At 40.2% G+C, this 22,321-nt stretch overlaps 1 protein-coding gene across 1 annotated transcript; it reads left to right on the plus strand.

Moving 5' to 3' along the window:
- Positions 1 to 10,399: 10,399 nt before the first annotated feature.
- On the plus strand, positions 10,400 to 19,397 carry tnnt2b (troponin T type 2b (cardiac)). Its single transcript, XM_080727456.1, has 7 exons — positions 10,400 to 10,513; positions 10,694 to 10,771; positions 11,549 to 11,650; positions 11,736 to 11,848; positions 13,055 to 13,145; positions 14,217 to 14,257; positions 19,270 to 19,397. Exons 1-7 carry the CDS (start codon positions 10,415 to 10,417, stop codon positions 19,304 to 19,306), a joined length of 561 nt encoding a protein of 186 aa, XP_080583582.1. The 5' UTR covers positions 10,400 to 10,414; the 3' UTR covers positions 19,307 to 19,397.
- The last annotated feature ends 2,924 nt before the right edge of the window (positions 19,398 to 22,321 follow it).

The following is a 22,321-nucleotide window of genomic DNA, read 5'->3' on the forward strand; positions in this document are numbered from 1 at the left end:
TCTGAGTTTGAGTATACAGTTCAGTTTTGACAATGCACAATAAACAGTACAGATTGGATACAAAATGTGGTATGTAACCCATGAGATTCACTAACTCACGAATCACAATCAAATGTATATACATTTGCATGTGACAAATTGATTAAATATGCAGCAGATTGATACATGTTTTCTAACAGGACATATTTGAATTTATATTATATTGAAGCAATAAGCCACGCGAGGCATGTGGTTACCTGATATTTTATAACGGCTGAGAAATGGTCTCCAACCCTCTCAGCCATTATAAAATACAGGTAACCACATGCCTCGCGTGGCTTATTGCTTTTCTAAAACGGTTAAATATGGCAACATGAAAAATCATAGACATGTACCAAATAAAACTGTTCTATTTCACTAATAATTCACTACAAGATCTGCAAGAAAGTAGCTACAAGAAAATAGTTCTAACACAGGTGCAGATAATTGGTGCACTGTGGAACGCTGTGGAAAGAAATAACGCACCTGGGTTTGATATAAACTGATTCAAGGTGTGGAGGTCTCATATACCACAGCAATTAAAGGGAAACCAGCCAGTCAGAATCAAGGAATGGAACTGGCCGTTTTAGAATGCAAAATTACCTTCGTATTCATAATAACAAAAATGTTTTAATAGCTTTCCTTAAAGGGATATTTCCCTTTCTAACATGTTTGGGGTAATTTTAACATCTACTCAGGCTTTTGTGAGCGTTTTTTGTGACAGTGACAGTTTTTAAGTTAGATTCATAATTTAGATTTGATATTAATTTTATCAGACACACCTCCTATAAGAAACCCCTCCTGGATTTTAGATTAAATGAAAACTCGTCCTTGGTTTTGGTGACTGATTTTGTCCTTCTAATGCGTGAGGGGCTGTGTTTTTCAATAACTTCTTTCATTTATTTTATTAGGAAGGGGGCGTGTCTGATGAAATGAATATCATAAATATCAAAATCTAAATGCCGAATCAAGTGACTTAAAAACTGCCTAGGATGCTCACAAGTCTGAGTAGATGTTAAATTACTCCAAACATGTTTGAAAGTGAAATATCCCTTTAAGCATCTCTTGTGTAAGAGATGTGTAAGATTTACACTTCTTCATTTTCTGGTTTAGTGTTTTTAGACATACCATATATCTGTGTTGTACTACTATTATCCATCTATACAACCCTGACTATTTGTTTTTAAACAAGAAGCCCTACATTGGTAGCCTTGAGTAGGAACATCTATTAGAAAATACATTTACAACACTGTGATTCCTGCAGCTTAGTTTAATAGCTACAGAAAACTGTTTCTGTACACCTTTCATAAAGCCTATGTCCTGTACAGGCACGTGCACACATCAAAGGGGCAAGGGCGCTGGAAGTGGGGTGCTGAGGGAGCTGCAGCTCCCCTGGTGGTAGGGAGAAAAACAAAACAAAAAAAAAACGTTTTTTTTTTTTAAATAAGCCTATATATACACACACACAGAGCTATATTAAAACAATAATGTATTTGACTTTGGGGAATAAAATATGTTGAAAAAAGGTATTTGATTATCACATGGTGACCTAATCACATGGTCACCTTGCCACTTCCGGTCAGAAGGGAAGTCAAATTTAAATCCCGCTTTGATGGCACACCAAGTCTATTTATTTGAGAACTAGAAACTGTCTATAGGCTCATTGTTGCAAACTAACACCGTTGTATATGGGGAATAAAAAACAGTAGAAAACTGTTACAAAAATAATACCCGATTTTGTAGTGTGTGCGTGAGTGACTGTGTGTGTGCATGCGTGCTGTGTGTTGCACTGTGTGATAAAATAACTAGTAACTATATAGCTCCTTGTTACACCGTTGTGCTGGGAATAAGCACCCGAGACCGTAATAAAAATAACCCAAAACCGGATAAAAAACGTGAATCTTTCGGCGTGCGGCCTTTGGCCGCACGCATGAACTCCTCCAGGCTCAGCTCCCCTTGGGACTTGGGAGTTCCAGCGCCCCTGCAAAGGGGGCTTGAGCCCCTGCCCTTTTATCCGTCTGTAATAAGTGCCCTATCCAGACCATGACTGCAATTTTTACAAGAAAGGCGAATGCTCTCTTTCCATGCCATATCTGAAGGCAGCATTCAAGAGAATTGCCTTGTCCAAACTCTCCTGAACTTGAATGCAGCATCTTATGTTGAAAGAATTGCCCTCTCTGTGTAGATATGCCGTTATGCCACATCTCCAGTATTGACTTGATTATGCTCAGTGTGTGTTCAGTGTGGTATCAAGCACCGAAAATAGCTGACCTCCAAGCTCACAACGCGTCAGCTTGGACGCCTGCTATTTTCAATATTTTCACCAAAAGGCCCTTTTAGGAATTGCAGGCACTGCCTCTCTGACATTCTCTGCATGGCCCTGGTCCTGTATAACTATTCACTTATTGTGCAAGGCAGTTATTTGCAGCTAGATGGCAGTATATTCTCACCATATATTCCAGTCCAGTCCAGTCCAGTCCAGTCATCAGTTCAAAATGATTTGCAAAGTTTAAGCCAACTGAACACATTCACACAGCAGACATTTTGCTCATAAATCATACTCATAATCCGGAATATGACATAATATACCATGTAAATGTGGCCATGGCTGTCACAGCCCAGCCCAGACTTGTATGACAAAGGGATATTTCGGACAGGAGTGATCAGTTTTGAAGCATGTGGGAGTGTTCTGATGCAAAACCAAAGACGCCCAAAACCAAAAGATGGGTGGGTTTAGAGTCTCCCCTGCCATGGGTGGAGCTTCATGAGCTTTTAAATCCTGGGACAAACCAGGCCCAGGTTCGGTGTCCCAATAGCACTCATGACCTTCCATGCTATAGGCCTACCTCCCAGGCTCTTGCAAATAGGAGACTAAGAACAAACAAAAACCCTGGCAGACAGAGCAGCAGAGCCATCATCACCACACATCATGACGAATGGCATTTATTGATGGACACCTCGACAGGGATCGCCCTGCTGCAACTGGACATCATCTTTACTCTTTTATATTTTGGCCTCGACTTCTGAGGGGCATAAGCTGAACCATAACACCATGAGTAATTTGGCTTGTGTGTGGGGACAGATCCAGTATTAATAGTATCAAAAATAGTGTGAGTGACCGTTCGAAAAGACTTGGCATTGTACAAAGGGTGTTTATTATCTCATTTATCACTTGTTATTGCCTAGCCGAGGACAGAGGTCAGCAATTCACAGTAAAGGCCAGGTGCTTAAAAGGGTGTCTCTTTCACTTCACTCTCCTAAGGGACAACTCAGTTATTAAATACCTTTCTATTAGGGTTGCTATCATTTCACTGCTCATACATACATACAATGTTATTGACAAGCTCTAAAACCCTGTTGTATTAGATTTGACAATACCTAACACAAGCAAGACATGCATTTCCCAATGATGCGTTTCTTTTGTTTGCGAATGTCTGCCAAGTGTGTGTTTAAATGAAATATTGCAAACCTTTCATGTATCTAAGAAACCAACCCTTTTTGGAGCCTTAATCCTTTGGTGCTCGTTCCAGGTTTGGACTTGTAAAAATAGATACTGAAGGTCCATGGAGGATATGTGTTGATCCTTATGTATCTGATCCTACCTACCATCTGTGTATAGGTATGTACCCTCCCATTGTAGACATGGGCAGCTTGCCGCCATGTGATCTGCAGTTAGGTTTAAAAGCTTAGGCCCAAACAGAGGGGCACAGTATACAATACCACATTGTCAGGCATCCCGAGTCAAGCGCACGTTGATATATCAGGGTGAGTCTGTATATTATTATTTGTTTTTTATATTGTAATACAGGACATTTTATTTTCTAAAATGTCCTGTATTAGCTTACTGCAGTGTAATTTGGAAAATGTTTTGGTTAGATAATTGCTGAGTTGGCATCAATGACAAGCTGTGTCATTTGGGAGCGCTCATTCTGTTTGGATACTATGACAACTGATTTTAGTTATGTATTTACCCTGAAGGTGCATCTTCTTAAAGAATGTCTGACACAGAAGAAGCACATGAGTAAGTTATTGAATATTATGAATAATAACTGTAGAATTTCTGAATGGTTATCTAAACGGTGTGTACTGTAAGTTATACCAGTATAGTGACATCAATTGAGAAAAATTATGTTTGTGTGTGTGTGTGTGTGTGTGTGTGTGTGTGTGTGTGTGTGTGTGTGTGTGTGTGTGCGTGCGTGCGCGTGCGTGCGTGCGTGTGCCTTTATCCCCCAGGGAACATCAACGTAAGTCAGTTTCACAATTCAGAACTGCATGCAGAGGCAATATGTCTCTATATAACATCTTTATCTATTTATTATTATTCAAGCATTCAAAGCTAGGGATAGCAATTCAGATACTTATTTGCATGTTGTCTTTTTGTTGTTGTCGTCATTTTCTGATTTTCTAAATATGACATAGCTGTATGGCAACTAAACGATAAAACATACTGATTATGCAGATATAGGGTTGATCAGAATGAATTCACTAACAATCTCATGACATTCTTGAAAAGTACAACAGCAGCTAGTGTCTGATTTGTATCATTCTTTATGCGTGGTGAAAATTGATTGACTGGTTTTATGTATGGACTATCAGACCTATAAAGCATAACATGTTAATGTGTGAACACTTCTCTCCAACATGGTCCCAGAAGCAGACGGAGGACAGGAAGATTCTGGTGGTATGTATCACAATCAATATTGTGTAAGACATTGCCTAGATCCCAGCAACTGATCAATATTTACATAAGCCGTGTTTTTTTTTCTGCCACTTTGTTATCTTCTTTACACAATGAATTCCTCTGCTTCTCATTCAATGACAGAGTAAATACATAAATAATCCAGCTCCTGCCAGCAAAATCAGTGTTTTCCTTATAGTCCAGGGGAGTTTTTCCGCAAAGAATATCTAAAAAATTACTTTTTATAAAAAAGTTGATAAAAGTTGATCGGAAGGGAACCCCCTAGTTAAATTGTTGATCAGGCAGTTGACCGGCTCGGACTGTGTTAAACAGTTAGTAAATATAATATGAGGATTCTGCTAAGCCCATGGCTCCATGTACAACACTGTATTCTTGGCATATGACCATAGATAGATGAATTTTGTCCTTGATTCTGTCTCCTCCAGACCCTATAGCTCAGTCTTTCTCTTTGGTTTTGCTTGGAGCTGCTCTAGCCCATACCTAAAACAAATCTGAAAGGCACTGTACCTCGTAACCACACGAACCCTTGCATCCCTGTTCTGGGTATGTCATTAGTAGAACAACATTTTCCGAAAATAGGCAAACATTTGTAGCAAATAGCCGATGCAGGCTCACAACATGTCAGCAATAGCTGATCTACAAGTTCACCGAAGAGATTTGGTGTAGCCTAATGGGAAAAGGGTAACTGGAGTGAGTCCTGGTTAACCTGTATACAGGTTTTCAAAATAAGAAATAACTTGTAGATCGGCCTTTTTCCTGTGGAGATTTGGTGTATAGGGGGAAGATTCTCTACAGACCCCAGGGGGGTCCCAGGTTAACTTAAATAGGGTTTAAGTGGTTATTATGAAGAGCTGCACTGGGTTCTAGACAATGGGGTCCCTTTCTGTGTTTCTGTGCCTTCCTTGTGTCCATTTGCACAACACAGTGTGGCAGCCCATGAATCTGAGCAGCCCCTGTTTACACAGAGCACTGTTAGTGTTGGAGAGCAATGTAGGTCAGCTTGTTCTCAATGGACTACCTTGAGGATGGTGGTGGTGAGGGATTGGAGGGAACAATACCCAGCCTCATTTGTATGCCAGTTAAAGGTCCACTGGAGGTACAGTAGGTCGGGTTACCTTTTGTGCAGTAGGAAGAGGTTAGTGTTACCTTATACGGAAACACTCTGGCCAAAGCGGGCTGCATTTTTGCGGGAGCAAGCAGACAATAATGTGTGATGGCTGTATCGTTTTCTTTCATGGTGCCTTTGGCAATTAGTTAGTTGTGACAATAACAAAACTACATTGAAAGTTGGATTGCTGTCAAATGTTGACAGCAATTTGGTGACAACTTGGGAATTATAATTATCTCTGCCAGGCCGAAGGCAAGGGGTGAGATTATGTTTTGGCCCCTCTGACTATTTATTGTCTCCACCAGCCGAAGGCTGAGGGAGAGTATGTTTTCCCCTCCGTCCGTCCGTCCGTGCGTCCGTGCGTCCGTGCGTCCGTCCGTGCGTGCGTCCGTGCGTCCTCACAGTTTGTGAACAGCTAATCTCAGTCACCGTTGGCCCGATCGCTGCCAAACTGAGCACACACACTCCCTGGATGCCAATCTAGAACCTCTGCCCCACATTTTTCAAATCAGCCTCATGGTGGCGCTATAACAGGCCGATTTGTGTGGCCTGGTTGTTACCAGCTAATCTCCGGCGCCGTTGGCCCGATCGCTGCCAAACTGAGCACACACACTCCCTGGATGCTAATTCAGAACCTCTGCCCCACATTTTTTAAATCAGCCTCATGGTGGCGCTATAACAGGCCGATTTGTGTGGCCTGGTGGAGACCTGTGCTCGGAAGAGCACTGCTTCTAGTTTGTCTCTGTTTCTGGGATAATATAACTAATCTCTGGACCGATCTGCCAGTATATGCATTGATTGAATCACAGTGGAGCCAAGCTATTCCCATGTGGATCCCAAAATCCACATAATTAGATTTTTTTAAACTATTACAATAGGGCATTGTATAATTGTGTTGTTTGAAAATAGCCGATCTACAAGCATTACTGGAGACACACAGACAATTTATTTGGCAAGGATCATAGTCTATTATGATTCTCATAGTTGTAATACAATTCTAATAATTGTATAATGTATTATAATCACAGTCATCAGTTCTTATCTATCTATAAATGTGACAAATCTCTGTCTGTTTGTTTGTTTGTAATCCGCGTATCTCGAGAACCGTTCGTCCCACCGGCTTCAGATTCGGCACGCGCGTTCCCCGCCGCCGCGCGGAGTGCAGTGCCGGGCCTCGACCCGACCCGACTCGCGGTTTTCCGAAACCGGCGCGAAACGTTCGGAATCTCCTTATGCGGAGCTGATTGTTGACATCAGGCTGTTCCGGAGGAAATCGGCGCAAGCGCTGAGTCATTGTGACATCACTTCATAAAAGGCTCTGACATCACGTACGCCACATGAGTCAACACAAAATCTCTGTGAATGTGTATGTATGTATGTAATCCGCGTATCTCGAGAACCCTTCTTCCCACCGGCACGCGCGTTCTCCAGATATGGGCATAAAGTCTGACATCAGAGTTTTCTGCAACCGGTACTGTGTGTGCAGAGATCTTCATATATGGGCATAAGTGGACAAAGACAAACAGATGGTCAAAACGTGTCCTATGACAACAGGTATATTGGGGTTTGCATTAAAGGGTGGGGCATTCATGGGGTTTGCATTAAAGGGTGGGGCATTCATTCCCTATTTCAAATTCGGCACGTGCGTTCCCCACCGCAGCAGGTAGTGCAGTGCTCGGCCTCGACCCGACCCGACCCGATACACGATTTTCTGGAACCAGCACGAAAGGTTCGGATTCTGATGTCTGACATCAGGATTTTCCGGAACTGGCACTGTGTCTGCATAGATCTCCATATATGGGCATAAAATGGATGCAGACAGACAAATACAGATATCTCCATATATGGGCATAAATGGACACAGGCAAACAGATGGTCAAAGATCTCCATATATGGGCATAAAGTGGACGCAGACAGACAGATACAGATATCTCCATATATGGGCATAAATGGACACAGGCAAACAGATGGTCAAAACGGGTCCTATGACAACAGGTATAATGGGGTTTGCATTAAGTTTGTCTCCTCCTCCATCTGTTTGTCTGTGTCCCTTTATTCCCATTATGGAGATCTCTGTATCTGTCTGTGCCTCCGACTGTGTTGCAGACACAGTGCCGGTTCCCCCTTTAATGCAAACCCCATTATACCTGTTGTCATAGGACCCGTTTTGACCATCTGTTTGAAAAAGCGACAGAAATCTCATATATGGGCATAAAATGGACGCAGATAAACAGATATCTCCATATATGGCATATATGGGCATACAATGGATGCAGAATCACAAAGATCTCCATATACGGGCATAAAAGGGACACAGACAGACAGATACAGAGATCTCCATATATGGGCATAAAATGGACGCAGATAGACAGATATCTCCATATATGGGCATATATGGGCATAAAATGGACCCAGAACTATAACTGCAGTGATCTCCATATATGGACATAAAATGGACACCGACAGACAGACAGATACAGATATCTCCATATATGGGCATAAATGGACACAGGCAGACAAATGGTCAAAACGGGTCCTATGAAAACAGGTATAATGGGGTTTGCATTAAAGGGCGGGGCATTCATTCCCTATTTACATTGTTCCGAGTTGGCCAGGTCGCCGACTAGACGCTGGGCCGCCCAGCTTCTAGTCACTATAATTATGCAGAGCTATAAGTGATTATAATGCTTTATAAGTACTCTTTTAATGCATTATAGACATGGGACCCATATTTATCAACTGATCATCATTATACAACCCTTTTTTGTATAATGATTTTTTCAAAGATAGGATAATATAAGTGGAAAAGTATGTTCTGTTTTACTACTGTATATACTATTCAGATTTTCAGCATATAACCATTAAATCATACATTTAAATCATTCAAAAGGTATGTTGAATAGTCCTTATTAAATAAAACATATTGGCATTGTTCCTGTAGCTGAGCATGGGAAAGCACACATTAATGATTCAACTTAAAAAAATAATGAGTCATTCTGACTACATATTATTTTTGGGTGACACCGTTGCACGACAAAGTATAAAATAGTAGTAACTCTCAAAGGACACAGTAGCTAAATTCATCCTGAGGCGTCCCATTTAAAAAAATCACACCCGTGTGAACTGAGCGGTGGTCGTGGGGTAATCACAAAGCAGCGCTGTAGTGAAAAACAGCACTCTGCACTTAATGGTGTGGTTTAGTGAAATGTGAACCCTTGAAGAAACAAAAGAATATATCGTACTTTGTGTAGTGCTGTTCAACCATACCTACTTTGTTGGAGCTTGGCCATCGCTTAAAGCACAATTTAGATACAAAGAAACATGTTAGTTGGATCATTTTCCACATTGTTGCGACCGTCAGGTTGCAAGTTACTATGAAAAGCTCCACCGGCTGTCCGTCCATCCGTCTGTCCGTCACATCAAACTTTTGGCCCTACTCTTATCTCCGGCACACATTTTTGGACACTGCTCCTATACAGATTTTGCCCAAAAATCACACAAAGCGGTACACAGTATCTCTAAAGTCATGTCATCAACATGGTTCTGTCCCATTTCCCATATTCCCCCCTGATTGGCTACAATTGCCTTCTAAAGTTTGTGTATGTCCCGATTAGGGAGTCTTACTGGTTTCAGACTGTTAATAATCATTATTTCCTTGGTATCAAGATTAGGAGTGTTACATAATTACGGTCTTCCACGGTAAGACAATGCAGTTTCGGCTTGGCGTGTCTGGGCCTTAAGGGCTGGGCTAACACCCATCAGTGGAGTAAGAATAAACAGTGATGACTGATGGAGAAAGTAAGAGTGATGAAGACAGACAGGTTTTCCCTTACTCATACTCTCCCTCTAACTATCGATCTCTCTAACAGAGGCAGCGACTCGGGAGGAAACCAACCACTGTACAGGTACAAACCTACACCTGGCACAAAGCATGGCAGCTATGCTTATATAAATAAAGTTATAGGACTATCTAAGAGTCAGGCTCTTAGCCTGGGCACTGGCCCACACTATTTCTATCACAGTCTATTTCAATGTCTATTTCAATGTCAGCTCTCTGGAGTCTAAGACCTTTCCAAATCAGTCGCTGTTGAGTGTTGACACTGACACTGACCCTGTCACCTTTCAGCAGAAGACGGGGAGGAGAATGAAGAAGGAGGTAAGCTATGGAAGGGATATTCATCATCACATAAAAGACTGGTTCATGTGAAATTAAAATGTTTAATATGTGTTATTACTGTATATTTTCTCCTTTTGCAACATTGATCGTAAGGGACAAAGAACAGGATGAAGTGAGTGGTAAAATAACACCTTTACAAAAGAAATTCAAGTATATAGACAATGAGAGCTCTCACTCACCATTAATGGGAGATGTTTATGTTTTATGTTTCATTCCTGTTCCTACTTAAGGCCAGGTTTTTTGCCTGGCTTAGCAGTTCCAAAAATCCCAGATGGAGAAAAAGTGGATTTTGATGTGAGTGTTCCTTGGCATACTGGGTTAATAATTTCTGTAGCGTTGTTGTCTAGTGATTGTAATGTAGCTAATTTCTTATGATTTTTCCCAACAACTACAGGACATCCATCGAAAGCGCATGGAGAAGGACCTGACAGAGCTTCAGACCTTGATCGAAGCTCACTTTGAGGGGCGCAAGAAGGAAGAAGAGGAGCTCCTTGGTCTTTCTGATCGAATGGTAATGGTATTTGATTTTACAGATGCAGCTTTTTATTGGTATGCGTTTGCTTTTAATTTATAACATCTTATAAATAGTTATCTGATTGAAATATCTGTAATGTATCATAGACATGGGCTTCATAGAAAGTATTAACCAGCTTTCCTTTCTTTTCTTTTTCACATCCTTTTGCGTTTTTAGGAGAAACGTCGTTCGGAGCGAGCAGAGCAGTTCAAGATCAGAACGGAGAAAGAGAAAGAGCGCCAACACAGACTAGCGGTGTGTACATGAGATACTGACGAGAACCGGGTCAAATCTATTTGCAAATACCTCCAATTATGTCTGTGTAGCAGATTAGCCCCACCTAACCTGAGGACCAGAAGCCAGATATCTCCCTTGTCCAATATCTTTTTATATTAATTTTAATTTTGTGAAACCCCCACATATGTGCCAACATTAACCCCATTTGGTAACATATTAAGGTCTGGTCTATAATGCATTTTAACCACATTTATAATGCACTTATAAGGCATTATAACACTTGTTATAAATGTTTACAATTATGCATAAAAACGTACAAAAAGGTTTATAAAGTATTATAACTCATAATAATTGTGCCAGTCATAATGCATTATAAACTCAGTGTGGAACAGCACATTGTAACGACCAGGTAACACTTTACTTATAAATGTTTATAATTATGCATTACAACTTATAAACAAAGACACGGTTTAACTAGCTACGGTAAGGTAGTTATAATGAGCTGTTCCACTAAGCTTATAATGCATTTCGACTAGCACTTATAATACATTATAGTGTATAGTTGTCATGCATGATTATAAACGAGAGCTATAATGCCTTATAAGCACATTATAAATGTGATTATAATGCATTATAGGCCAGACCTTTAAGTAAAGTGTTAACCCCCAGGGTACAGTATGTTTCTTGAAAGTTCTATTTGACCCCTGTTGGATTTTGATACTTGACAACCTGATATAAATGTAAGTTCTGTGAATGTTAGCAACTGCGAGAACAAAAACTCATCTGGTCCTCCAGGAAGAGAAAACCAGGAAAGAGGAGGAGGAGGCAAAGAGGAAAGCAGCTGAAGATGCCAAAAAGAAGAACATCCTTGCCAGCTTGAATTTCACTGGATACAAGGTACTGTAACTCATATTCTGTAATATAAAGACTTGGGATTGTCAGAATACTTACAAGCAACAATGGACCTCTTTCCAAACCTCAGATACAAACCAAGGGTGCACCGAAAAAGCTAACGGAGAGGGAGAAGAAAAAGACGGTTTTAGGTGATCGACGTAAGGAGTTAATCCTTGAAAACCAGAGTGAAAACCAACTCAGGTACAGGCAGCAAACACAAATTAACTGAATTAGTGTGGTTGCTATAGGCAACAACACTATTGTTCTCAGTCCGAGATTCTTTTTCCAGCAAAGTGAACCTGCTTTTTGTTAACCGTTGCACAACAGAAAAGTGAAGCTTTTGGCCATGATTCAATGACATCACGATATATAATACCAGTAAGACTCCCTAATCGGGAGGTAAGCGACCGTCAGGTCAAATGAAAAAAGGGCTGTAAGTGGCATTAGTTCCTGGGTGTAGGGGGATGTGTGTGGCAAATGTATTGCATTGTATTCCCACCACATGCTCCACATGTTATCTCATATATGGAGATAAATACGCATCACACAAAGTCTGACCTCACCAGCCCATACTTGGGCATGGACGACTTATATCTCCATATACGGAGATGGCCATATGGAGATACGATGACATCACAGAGTCCACAGCTGATGATGTGGCGTGATGTCATACAATACACAAACAAGCCCTATATAAAGGGGCAATTCTCACCAGGGAAGAGAGCATTCCTCGACTCATCGCCAGCATCAACTAAGCTTATAGCTTAGGGCTTGTTTGTGTATTGTATGACATCACGCCACATCATCAGCTGTGGACTCTGTGATGTCATCGTATCTCCATATATGGCCATCTCCGTATATGGATATAAGTCGTCCATGCCCAAGTATGGGCTGGTGAGGTCAGACTTTGTGTGATGTGTAGGTTATCTCCATATATGGAGATTCAACATTCCAGGTGTAACTATGGCTGCCCGTATGACGTGAGAGGTGGAGGTTGTGGATTGGCAGGCAAGGAGTGTGTGTGCAAAGTTTGGCATGTCTTGGGGCAACGGTGGCGGAGATATGAGTTGGGGGAAAGTGTGACATGACGGACAGACTGACTGACTGACAGACAGACAGACAGCCGGTGGAGGTTTTGGTAGTAAATGGTAAGACGGAATTCAGTTCTCAGTGGATTCCTCGCGTCATTGCAACCACACTTGCAATTTTCCAGAATTACACCTTCTATTTGTTTTTTGTAATCTCTTGCAACAGACATCAGTAGCTTCTCTCAGTGACACATTCACCATGCTAGAATAGGTCTATAGTGAATTTGTGACTATGTTTTACCCCATACTCTCATCCTGAGTACTTTCCTTCCGACCTCCTCTAAGCTATAATATTTTGTATTTACTATATATTTCACAGGGAGCAGGCCAATGAACTTTGGAAGTGGATGAACCAATTAGAGGCAGAGAAGTTTGAACTTCAGTATAAAGCCAGGAGGCAGAAGTACGAGGTAGGCTATACACATTACTTAATTTACACATACCTCCTATCTCTACATTCTTATCTTATGTACAGTACACTGACAGAACATGTGTCTACCCTGACAGGCATTGATATATTTATGATTAACCTTCATCACAATCAACTCTCAGAGATAAAGAACCACCCATTCTCTCGTATTCACTTACTTTGACTTAAGTTATATACTCACCCTCTCTCAAAAACACGACTAGACAAAAGCAGAGCTAAACTAGAAAAAGCGCTCCTTGGAGCACCGGTGTCCGTCAGGTCATCTAGGTTTATTGTGAGGCAGTAATGTTCGGAATTCACCAATCAGGATGGAATGTGAAAAATCTGACAAATCTCTCTTGATCACATAACTATAGAGGTAATGTGTACAGTACAAATTTGCGTGATATTTGGACAAAATCTGTAGGAGTAATAGGCCCTATACTTTATATTAGCACAGATTGGCATCCTGGTGGCGCTATAATAAGGCTGATGTGAAAAGGTTTTCCCTTGGTCTCTAGGGAGGGTGCATGCAAAGTTTCACACTGATCGGTCCAGTTATAGGTAAAAAATCACACTTGTGTGAACTGAGCGGTGGTGTGTGTGTGTGTGTGTGTGTGTGTGTGTGTGTGTGTGTGTGTGTGTGTGTGTGTGTGTGTGTGTGTGTGTGTGTGTGTGTGCAACAGCGCCCCTCCCTTAACATGTGTGGTCAGAAAAGGTTACTGCAGGCTACGGACACGCAGACAGACAGACAGACAGACAGACATACAGACAGACCCACACACACGGCCACGTATAGGAGCGTTGTGACCACCGCTCAAAAAAAGAAAGCGCCCTGTTATAGAGCCACAAAGGCCGATTAGAAAAATGTAGGGTGGCATTTTTCTTTGGCCTAGTAGCAATCAGGGAGGGAATGTACCGTAACGGGGTTATATTGTTAAGAAATGTTATCTCAGCTCCAAAATTGCACATATTGACGTGACTTGAGGACATACAGTGATCAAAGTTCAGCATGTCAAACTGTCACATGCAAATTCATCTTCAAATAATATTTTCATTGTTTTTAATTCAGGTCACTGTACTGAGAAACCGGGTCTCTGATCATCAGAAGTGGTAAGTATGTCATGATTTATTTAGACTGTACCATGCCATATAAAACTAGAAATACTGTTCCTACGAAACAGTGTGGGCTTGCATGTAACCATATATGGGCATAACAATCTACCCTTTGGCTGCACCTCATTGGCTAAGGGCCCTGCCTTTGTACTGTCGAGGAGAACTTGACTGATAGATAAATAATAATAAAATACATGTGCTCGCTTTCAGCGAGCCCACAATAAGACACAAAATAACTGGAAAGAAGGCACATGTCCTTGTCCCTTTTATGCCCATATATGGAGATCCCTGATGTCATCAATATTAAGCCCATATCTGGCAATATGACATCAAACATCTATGATGTCAGACGTCAGTCATCTCCATTTTGGGAATATATGGACACATTTTTGCAGGCCTGTGCATTTTTTTGGTCAAAGTTGATCCCATGCTAAAGCACCAGCGCTCGCCCAGCAGTCTGCTGTAACCTAACCTCGCATCACCAGGCTTTCTGGGGGAAAGCCTGGTCTTTGTTTACTAAACAGGTCGTTTCATCCGGTCTAGACCGGATGGCATTGTAATTTTGACGTAATTTTGTAGTCAAAACGGACTACACTTTGGCAGGAAACACCAAACCGGAATCAGTTTTAACCCAAAACAACAACTACTTGTGCATGCGCTATTAAACCTCGCCTCACCAGGCTACGCATGTGCTAACTGGGTTAAAACTGATTCCGGTGTTGGTGTTTCCGGCCAAAGTGTAGTCCGTTTTGACTACAACATGACGTACGACGCCATCCACTCCAGACCGGATCAAAAGCCCGTAATTGGAAGCGATCCCAGGCTAGCTGTAACCCTGTAACCCAAGTGCTTCTGGTCCTTAGAGCGTCTTACTGGTATTATATGTATGATACAGATGTGCCATTTCAAAACTTCACATGTCCTGCCAATGGCAAGACAGTAGATTTTCAGGGGATTTGCAGAAAATGTAGATTGAAGATCAGCTGTTTTTGCTAGTTTCTGCAAAAATAAGCTCTGTTCTCCATACAAAATAGAAAAGCAAAATAGGGAAAGAAACCAGTGGAAAAAATGCATTTGCAGGACATTTTCAGGAAAAGAGCAGTAAACACTGACGAGTTGAAACGGCACATCTGTATGTATGACAACTTAATAAAGAGTCTGTTTTGGGAACCATGGTGAAAAGGTTTGTACTCAGTAAAATCCTCAATGTTAATTTATCCATCTGTAATTCTGAGAGTGTATACATTCTCTCACAGTTAAATGAACACTGAGGAATCTACTGTGACCCTTATTACATTTATCCGGATGGAAGGAAACAAGATTTAATTTCATGCGCACACATATTTTGCAATTAGAGGGTGATCTTTCTTCAAGGTGAATCAAAGTTAATTATGTCAGCGTACCACTGCACTGTCCAATAACAAGCCGGCGTAGCTGTTCCACTAATAGAAACACATCAATTGATAAATCCCTGCTAAAACCGATAAGCCTGCACTCTTGTAAAAGTTCACCCGGTGACCTCCTCCTGTTTCAGCACTGACTGTCCCACCACCACCTCTCCCTACACACGAAAACCTTGAGTGTTCATTTCACTTTGAGAGTTCATTTCACTCTCAAAGTGAAATGAACACGCTAGATTTCACTGTGTAAATGTTCCACCAGCTGTTGTTAGAAGTGGCTTCCCATGGCAGTTACTGGTGTCAGCTGGCCTATAGCGATGCTATTCCTCCAGTAAACCCAACCCCAATAGGATTGGGGAAAACAAAAGGCAAGGGTTAAAGTAATGGGTCTGGGCCAAGGACAGGGCCAGTAAACACGAACAACAAATGTAACGTGTACATACTGTAGACCTGAGGGAGAGCCTGGATTGAATGGCGGCAGCTGAGGAAGCCTAAACCCACAGCATGATGTCATGTCTGGTGATATAGTTCATATTAAAATGATGAGCATCCCTCTGTTGTCATCCAAACCATTTGAACTCTATCTTCAAATCCCTACTTTGTGTATATGTTGACTGATTCACAATGAATCTTGGTCTGCTATTTTAGCTTGCATTTTAGCTTGCAGGATCCAATAAACTAGTACTCATTCAAAGCTGAATGAAGTTCCTCGATTACAGGACATGGCATTGCATTTGCATGGTAAAAATATTCTACTAGTGTGTGTAAACCATGACTAATAAATCCCTATAATAATCATGTTGAAATGGTGCCTGCCTGGGTTCATTATATTTTTTGTTATGACTACCAGAATAAATGCATGTGTGTGAGTGTCAAACTGTAGTAGAACACCTATTCATTTAACCATCTTCATCTTATGAAATCGATTATTTATGGTGAGTTAAATAGTTTTATTTCTTTGTCTCTATAGCTTACCACAACTGTAATACGCATATTGTTTTTCTGTGGTAAGCCACAGGAAGATCAAGTGCCGGATAAGAATGGCACACTAAAATTATACAGGGTAACAAATCCTGTTCCCATATAGTCCAGTCATTTTAGGCCAAAATTAGGCCAAACCTGGAACAAATTGCAATAGTAGCAAACTCAACTGATTTTGTATCCTCAATATGTCCTTAGTGAGGGAAAAAAAGTCCCAAGGAATCCCATCGGGGAAAAGTTTTGAAAACGACCTATCTACCTTCACTTACTATACACTACAATATAAAGGAAAAAATGACTGAAAAAAAATCTGCTTTAAGTGGGATGTGAGGGGTCAAACTAGGGGTTTTTAATTATTCTGAATCCATTGCAATCATTTGTTTTGCATGAAAAACATTCCTTGGGCCAGAAATGGCCACTCAAAACGTCAATTTTCATCAATTTTCATCAATTTTCAGTCTTTTGGGGTCCGTTTTTAGCCCAAGGAATGTTTTTCATGCAAAACAAATGCTTGCAATGGATTCAGAATAATTAAAAACACCTAGTTTGACCCCTCATATCCCACTTAAAGCAGATTTTTTTTCAGTCATTTTTTCCGTTATATTGTAGTGTATAGTAATTGATGGTAGGTAGGTCGTTTTCAAAACTTTGCCCCGGTGGGATTCCTTGGGACTTTTTTTCCCTCACTAAGGACATAATGAGGATACAAAATCAGTTGAGTTTGCTACTATTGCAATTTGTCTGAGGTCTAACCCTAAAATGACTGGACTAATATTGGATAGCTATCAAACAGTTCCGTTAACCAGAAATATATCTTTAGTAGATTACAATTGCCAGTTCTATTCAACTGTATCAATATGACTAATTTGGACTAAACGCATTCACAAGGCATGCTGAACTTGCATGTCTACTCTGTGAATGGAAATTATGAAATGACGATGATCTGGCTGTGTGTGTGAGTGTGCGTTTCTTTTATGCCTTGTATGCCGTTTCCTTAATGCCATAGTATAGAATGACGTTTCTTTGAAGAAGACAGTATGACCTTTTTTAAGACATACTTTGCATTATTGTAAGGCCTCGAGTCTAGACAGCTAGTATGTTGTTATTGTGTTGTGGCTCCTATGGGGCAAGTGGTCTAGAAGAGGGCCTGTGTGTCTTTCTCTCTGTGTGTCTCTGTGTGCCTGCAGCTAATCTTGCAAACCACTGGAATGATCTGCACTACTATTTCTTGTGCACACTGCTAGTAGACCAAGGAAGTAAATCCCCTGTGTTTCATGTTATACTTGAAATATTTAACTAAAAAAAAGGAAAAATCATACTGGAGGTCAACAGAGAGACAATATAGACTTTACAGATGATGATATAGTTATAGTATCTCATAAGTAAGCCTACTGGAGCAGGAAGGGATCAATAGCTGACTTATTATTGCTGCCATGGGCCAAGTTCTGGACCTGGTAAAAAATAAAACAAGGGACACATCTTTAGGTTAAAATGGCTTCTTTCTTCAGTAGTGGTCCTAAGAGTTTTACTCAGTTAAGGGTGGTGGTGACTGGTGAGTGATGATTCAGTTGAAATTCAAATTCAACTGAATCGTCGTCACTCACCAGTCACCACCTTGTTGTATCGGCAAGCAGTGAGCTCCGAGGAAAAGATGACACCAGGCAATCCTACGTGACAAGTTCTGTCGTTATCAACACATACAAAGCATATATACATTGGCTAATTGGCTGGGAGATTTATGAGTCATGAGAGTTAGACAGGATAGGAACAGACACTGCATGTTCCTATCCTGTGTGACAGGAACATGTTGTGTGGCATACAAGCATGTGATGAACAGAAAGAGACAAAGCCTACCGGTATGTACACTATTTCTGAGTAAGTACTAATCTGAGTAATACATCCCGTATGTTTTTGCAGTAAGGACAGCATGGTGTGACATGCACATGCTCTACGTGGATATCTACCGTAGGCCAACAGTACATGCTTACGCTGCAAGTATGGTTCAGATCAGTACAGCACAGACAATGGGGTGCAGGTCAAAACATATTTTCAAGAATCTAAGATAATAGTTGGCCTTGAGGTACACAATGTTCTTATTTTCCTGATCACCACAGTACCAGCCAACTTTCTAAATGAGGGTGTCACCCAAGTTTGAAATGGTATAATTTAGATCAGTGGTTCCCAAACTTTTTTGGTTCAGGGCAAATATTTTCTTCATCCGAGGCACCCCTATTCATAATTTTCACTCCCAGCACCTTATATTTATAGCATATTTTAACGATTATGTTGTGAGTAAAACATTGAGATAATAGCCATTTTGGTTATAATTGACTGAATATAACTTTGTACTTCAAGTTTAAAATGATAATAAATATTTTTTAAGTGTCCAAATAAATTCCAAATAATTATCAAATGATCTCGCGGCACCCCTGGTCTGCTGTCACGGCACCCCAGGGTGCCCCGTCACCCACTTTGAAAACCCCTGATTTTTAGATTAGAAACATTTGAAATTTGCCTGCACCTTGACATTTAGGATAAATGGTCATCTGGCTGTTAATAGTACCAGGACAGTATTATATTTTACTGTGATACAGTGGCGTTGTGCTCACCTTATTGCTTTGTTCTCAGTTCAAAGGCTAGGAGCAAGCGTGTCCTGAAGAAGTAACATCAACAAGAAGAACATTTCTCCCCTCCCTGAAAGACGGACATCCTAATGTTCTTAAAGCCTAATCTGTGCTTATATTTGATTTTCAACTGAACTGTTATTTTTTGCGAGTGACATGGTCACACCTACGTACAGTAGAAGTATTGTAATTAGCCTTAAGCGTATAGTAAAGCATAAGAAAAATAATTGTTTTAAGCTTCTCTCAAAACAAATCATTGATCCAATATGTGCATGTGGAATTTATCACCAGGAATGGTGTAATAGGCTATATTTTATTTGCACATGTTTATGAGTTTAAGTGTTGCATCATGTGTTTGTTAAATATTTTGCATAATGAAGCACATTTTATAGACTTTATTTGACATGTAGTAAATACTTTCAACAACAACAAATAATGAAATCTTTAGTTAATACAAAGTAGTAGGTTATTTTTGTTTCTTATCTTTTTAAAATAGTAACAACTTGACTGTTTGTGATTAAAGTGAATAAAATGTAAAGATTTGTCAAGTTAAATACTGTACAATTGGATTGTTGTTGTTGGACCCATTTCTGGTGGGAACGTGCAGAAGAGCACCATGTGAGCATTAAAAGCTTAGCCACACCTTCCTGGATGGATCCAAATGTGTCAGCCAAACGTATTAATGTGATTTATATTAAGTCCCCAAACAAGGATGCCTCCTCTGTGATTAAAAGATTTATCCATCCTTCATGATGTATAATGATTTTTTCATGACTTTCTAACCCTCATTATTTGCACTTTTCCACTTCAAAATTGCATGAAGTAGTAAATTATGCTTCAGGTTAGTAGTGGTCAGGTTAGTAGCTACTGTATCTGCGAGCGTCACTATCTTCTCTGAAAAGTAGGATTTGGCCTTGAGCCAACAACTTCCTATAATCAACAAGGGCAGACATGTAATAGAAACAGTCTAATGCTTTTCCAGGTAGTGGATTTGTTCATAGATTTGAAACTGGGGAGACCCAGGTTAGAATCTGATCTATACTGTTATATAGTCAATGGACTTTTCCCCAAATCCCATAGACTTCACTGACCTGTGTTGCTCCCCAAAAAAGAAAAAGAGTCCGGGCATTTTACTCATATGGTTAAGACCAGCTGACTGTACCTATACTGTTCTAATGTATCCATAGAAAATAAAATCTGCCTACAAACGACAAAAATTCTCAGGCTTAGAAATGACCAGACTAGAGGCAGCAACCCGGCGCCACCAGCACATAATTATAAGCAGCATTACATTGGATTTATGAGCGGTGCCATACACACTCGGTCCAACACTTGACAGAGTGTGTATGTCCCGTATCCGTATGTATGTATGCAGACGGTGTACTGTATGTACTGTATGAGGACGGCCTCAACAGATGCAATACTGCTGGGTGACCAAGTGGTGCTGTTGAGCAGCCTTGAAATGAATGGACAACACAAGAATTCATATTAATGAAATTAACTACTGAAAGGCAACGCTCACTTCACACTGGGTGTTTTTTTTTTCTTTCTGTAGGAGAGTAGTTGTCTCTCAAACAAACTAAATAATATCACACACATGTGACGGACTCTAAGTAATCTCAGGAATGTTTCTGACAGAGTGACTGGCTTCAGTGGCGACAGCGATTTCCTCCATGGTAATGTAGTTTTCCAACACTACTTCCAGGTGCCGCTGCAGAATTAAATACATTTTATCCAAACAAATATGCTGTAACTAAAAATAATGAACAATACAGAGCCACCTCCCTGACAGAATGCCTGGACTGAAAAAATGGGAATGGGAAATTAATGGGTAAATATCTTCATGGCCCAAGGGGTGTTTTATTTTTTACTTCAGACTTGTACTCTACTAGAGGTTTGCGGGCCTTTTTTGAGAAAAAAAAGTTTGAGAAAAATTTTTTTTGAGAAAAACATTTTTTTGAGAAAAAAACATTTTTGAGAAAAAAGGTTATTTGAGAAAAAAAAAATTTGAGTAAAACATTTTTTGAGAAAAAAAATTTTTTGAGAAAAAAAAATTTTTGAGAAAAAAATTTGAGAAAAAAAAATTTTGAGAAAAAGAAATTTTTGAGAAAAAAAAATTAGGATAAAAAAAAGTTTTGAAAAAAATAAGAAATAAAACGTATTGGTGATGTGTGCGTCTCTCTCTGTGCATTTCCCCCCCCCCCCAAAGTGTGCGTCTCTCTCTGTGAAGTCCGTTGACTGTGGACTGCCCTGTGCCCTGTGCCTATGCTCGAGTGTGGGCGTGTCTCAAAGTCCGTTGACTGTCCTGTGTCCGTTGACTGTGGGCTGCCCTGTGTCCTGTGCCCTGTGCCAAAGTGGGCTGCGGCCTTAAGCCAATTGTTGGAGTAAATTGTTTGCGTAACACATTTTTCCTACTTGCCTGAAGGCAGGTCTAAGCTCACAAAATAGGAATGTGACAAAGACAGACCTGTGAGCTCAGCTGAGTATTAGGCATCAGCTGTGACTATGTCTATGATAAAAATGACTAACTGTGATGAATACAATATTCCCAACATCTGTGAATCAGTCAAAGTTAAGAAATCCAGCAGTGTCTCCTGGGAATCAAGTTCTATTAACATGTTGTCCTGTTTGCAGTTGATACATCATAATTCAACTTTTATTCGTTATTGACAATCTAAAACAAATAAACAGTATCAGTGCAAAGTGTTTAATACTCATATAAAATGTCTAAAGAAAAACTCATTGAAGCAAAATCAAGAAAGAGTCATGCTGGTAGGAGGTGATACACATTTCACTGTTAATATATTTGACCTTAACAAAGTATAAAAGCAAATACAAACTGATGCATAACACATACAGTACATACAATAAATCAAAGATTAAGACTCTCTACCTTTCACCTTTATCCGGGGCTGTAGTATTTACTGCAAATGTGTAATGTTTCTATCAAAAAAACATTGTTTTTAAAGACCTAGTGAAATGAAAAATGTTTTTCACATTTTTAGAGCATATTATGGGCATACACACTAGATAAAAAAAGGGAAAAAAAGGAAAAA

The sequence above is a fragment of the Nannobrachium achirus genome, assembly GCF_963921795.1.
Source record: "Nannobrachium achirus genome assembly, chromosome: 6".
Classification (NCBI taxonomy): domain Eukaryota; kingdom Metazoa; phylum Chordata; class Actinopteri; order Myctophiformes; family Myctophidae; genus Nannobrachium; species Nannobrachium achirus.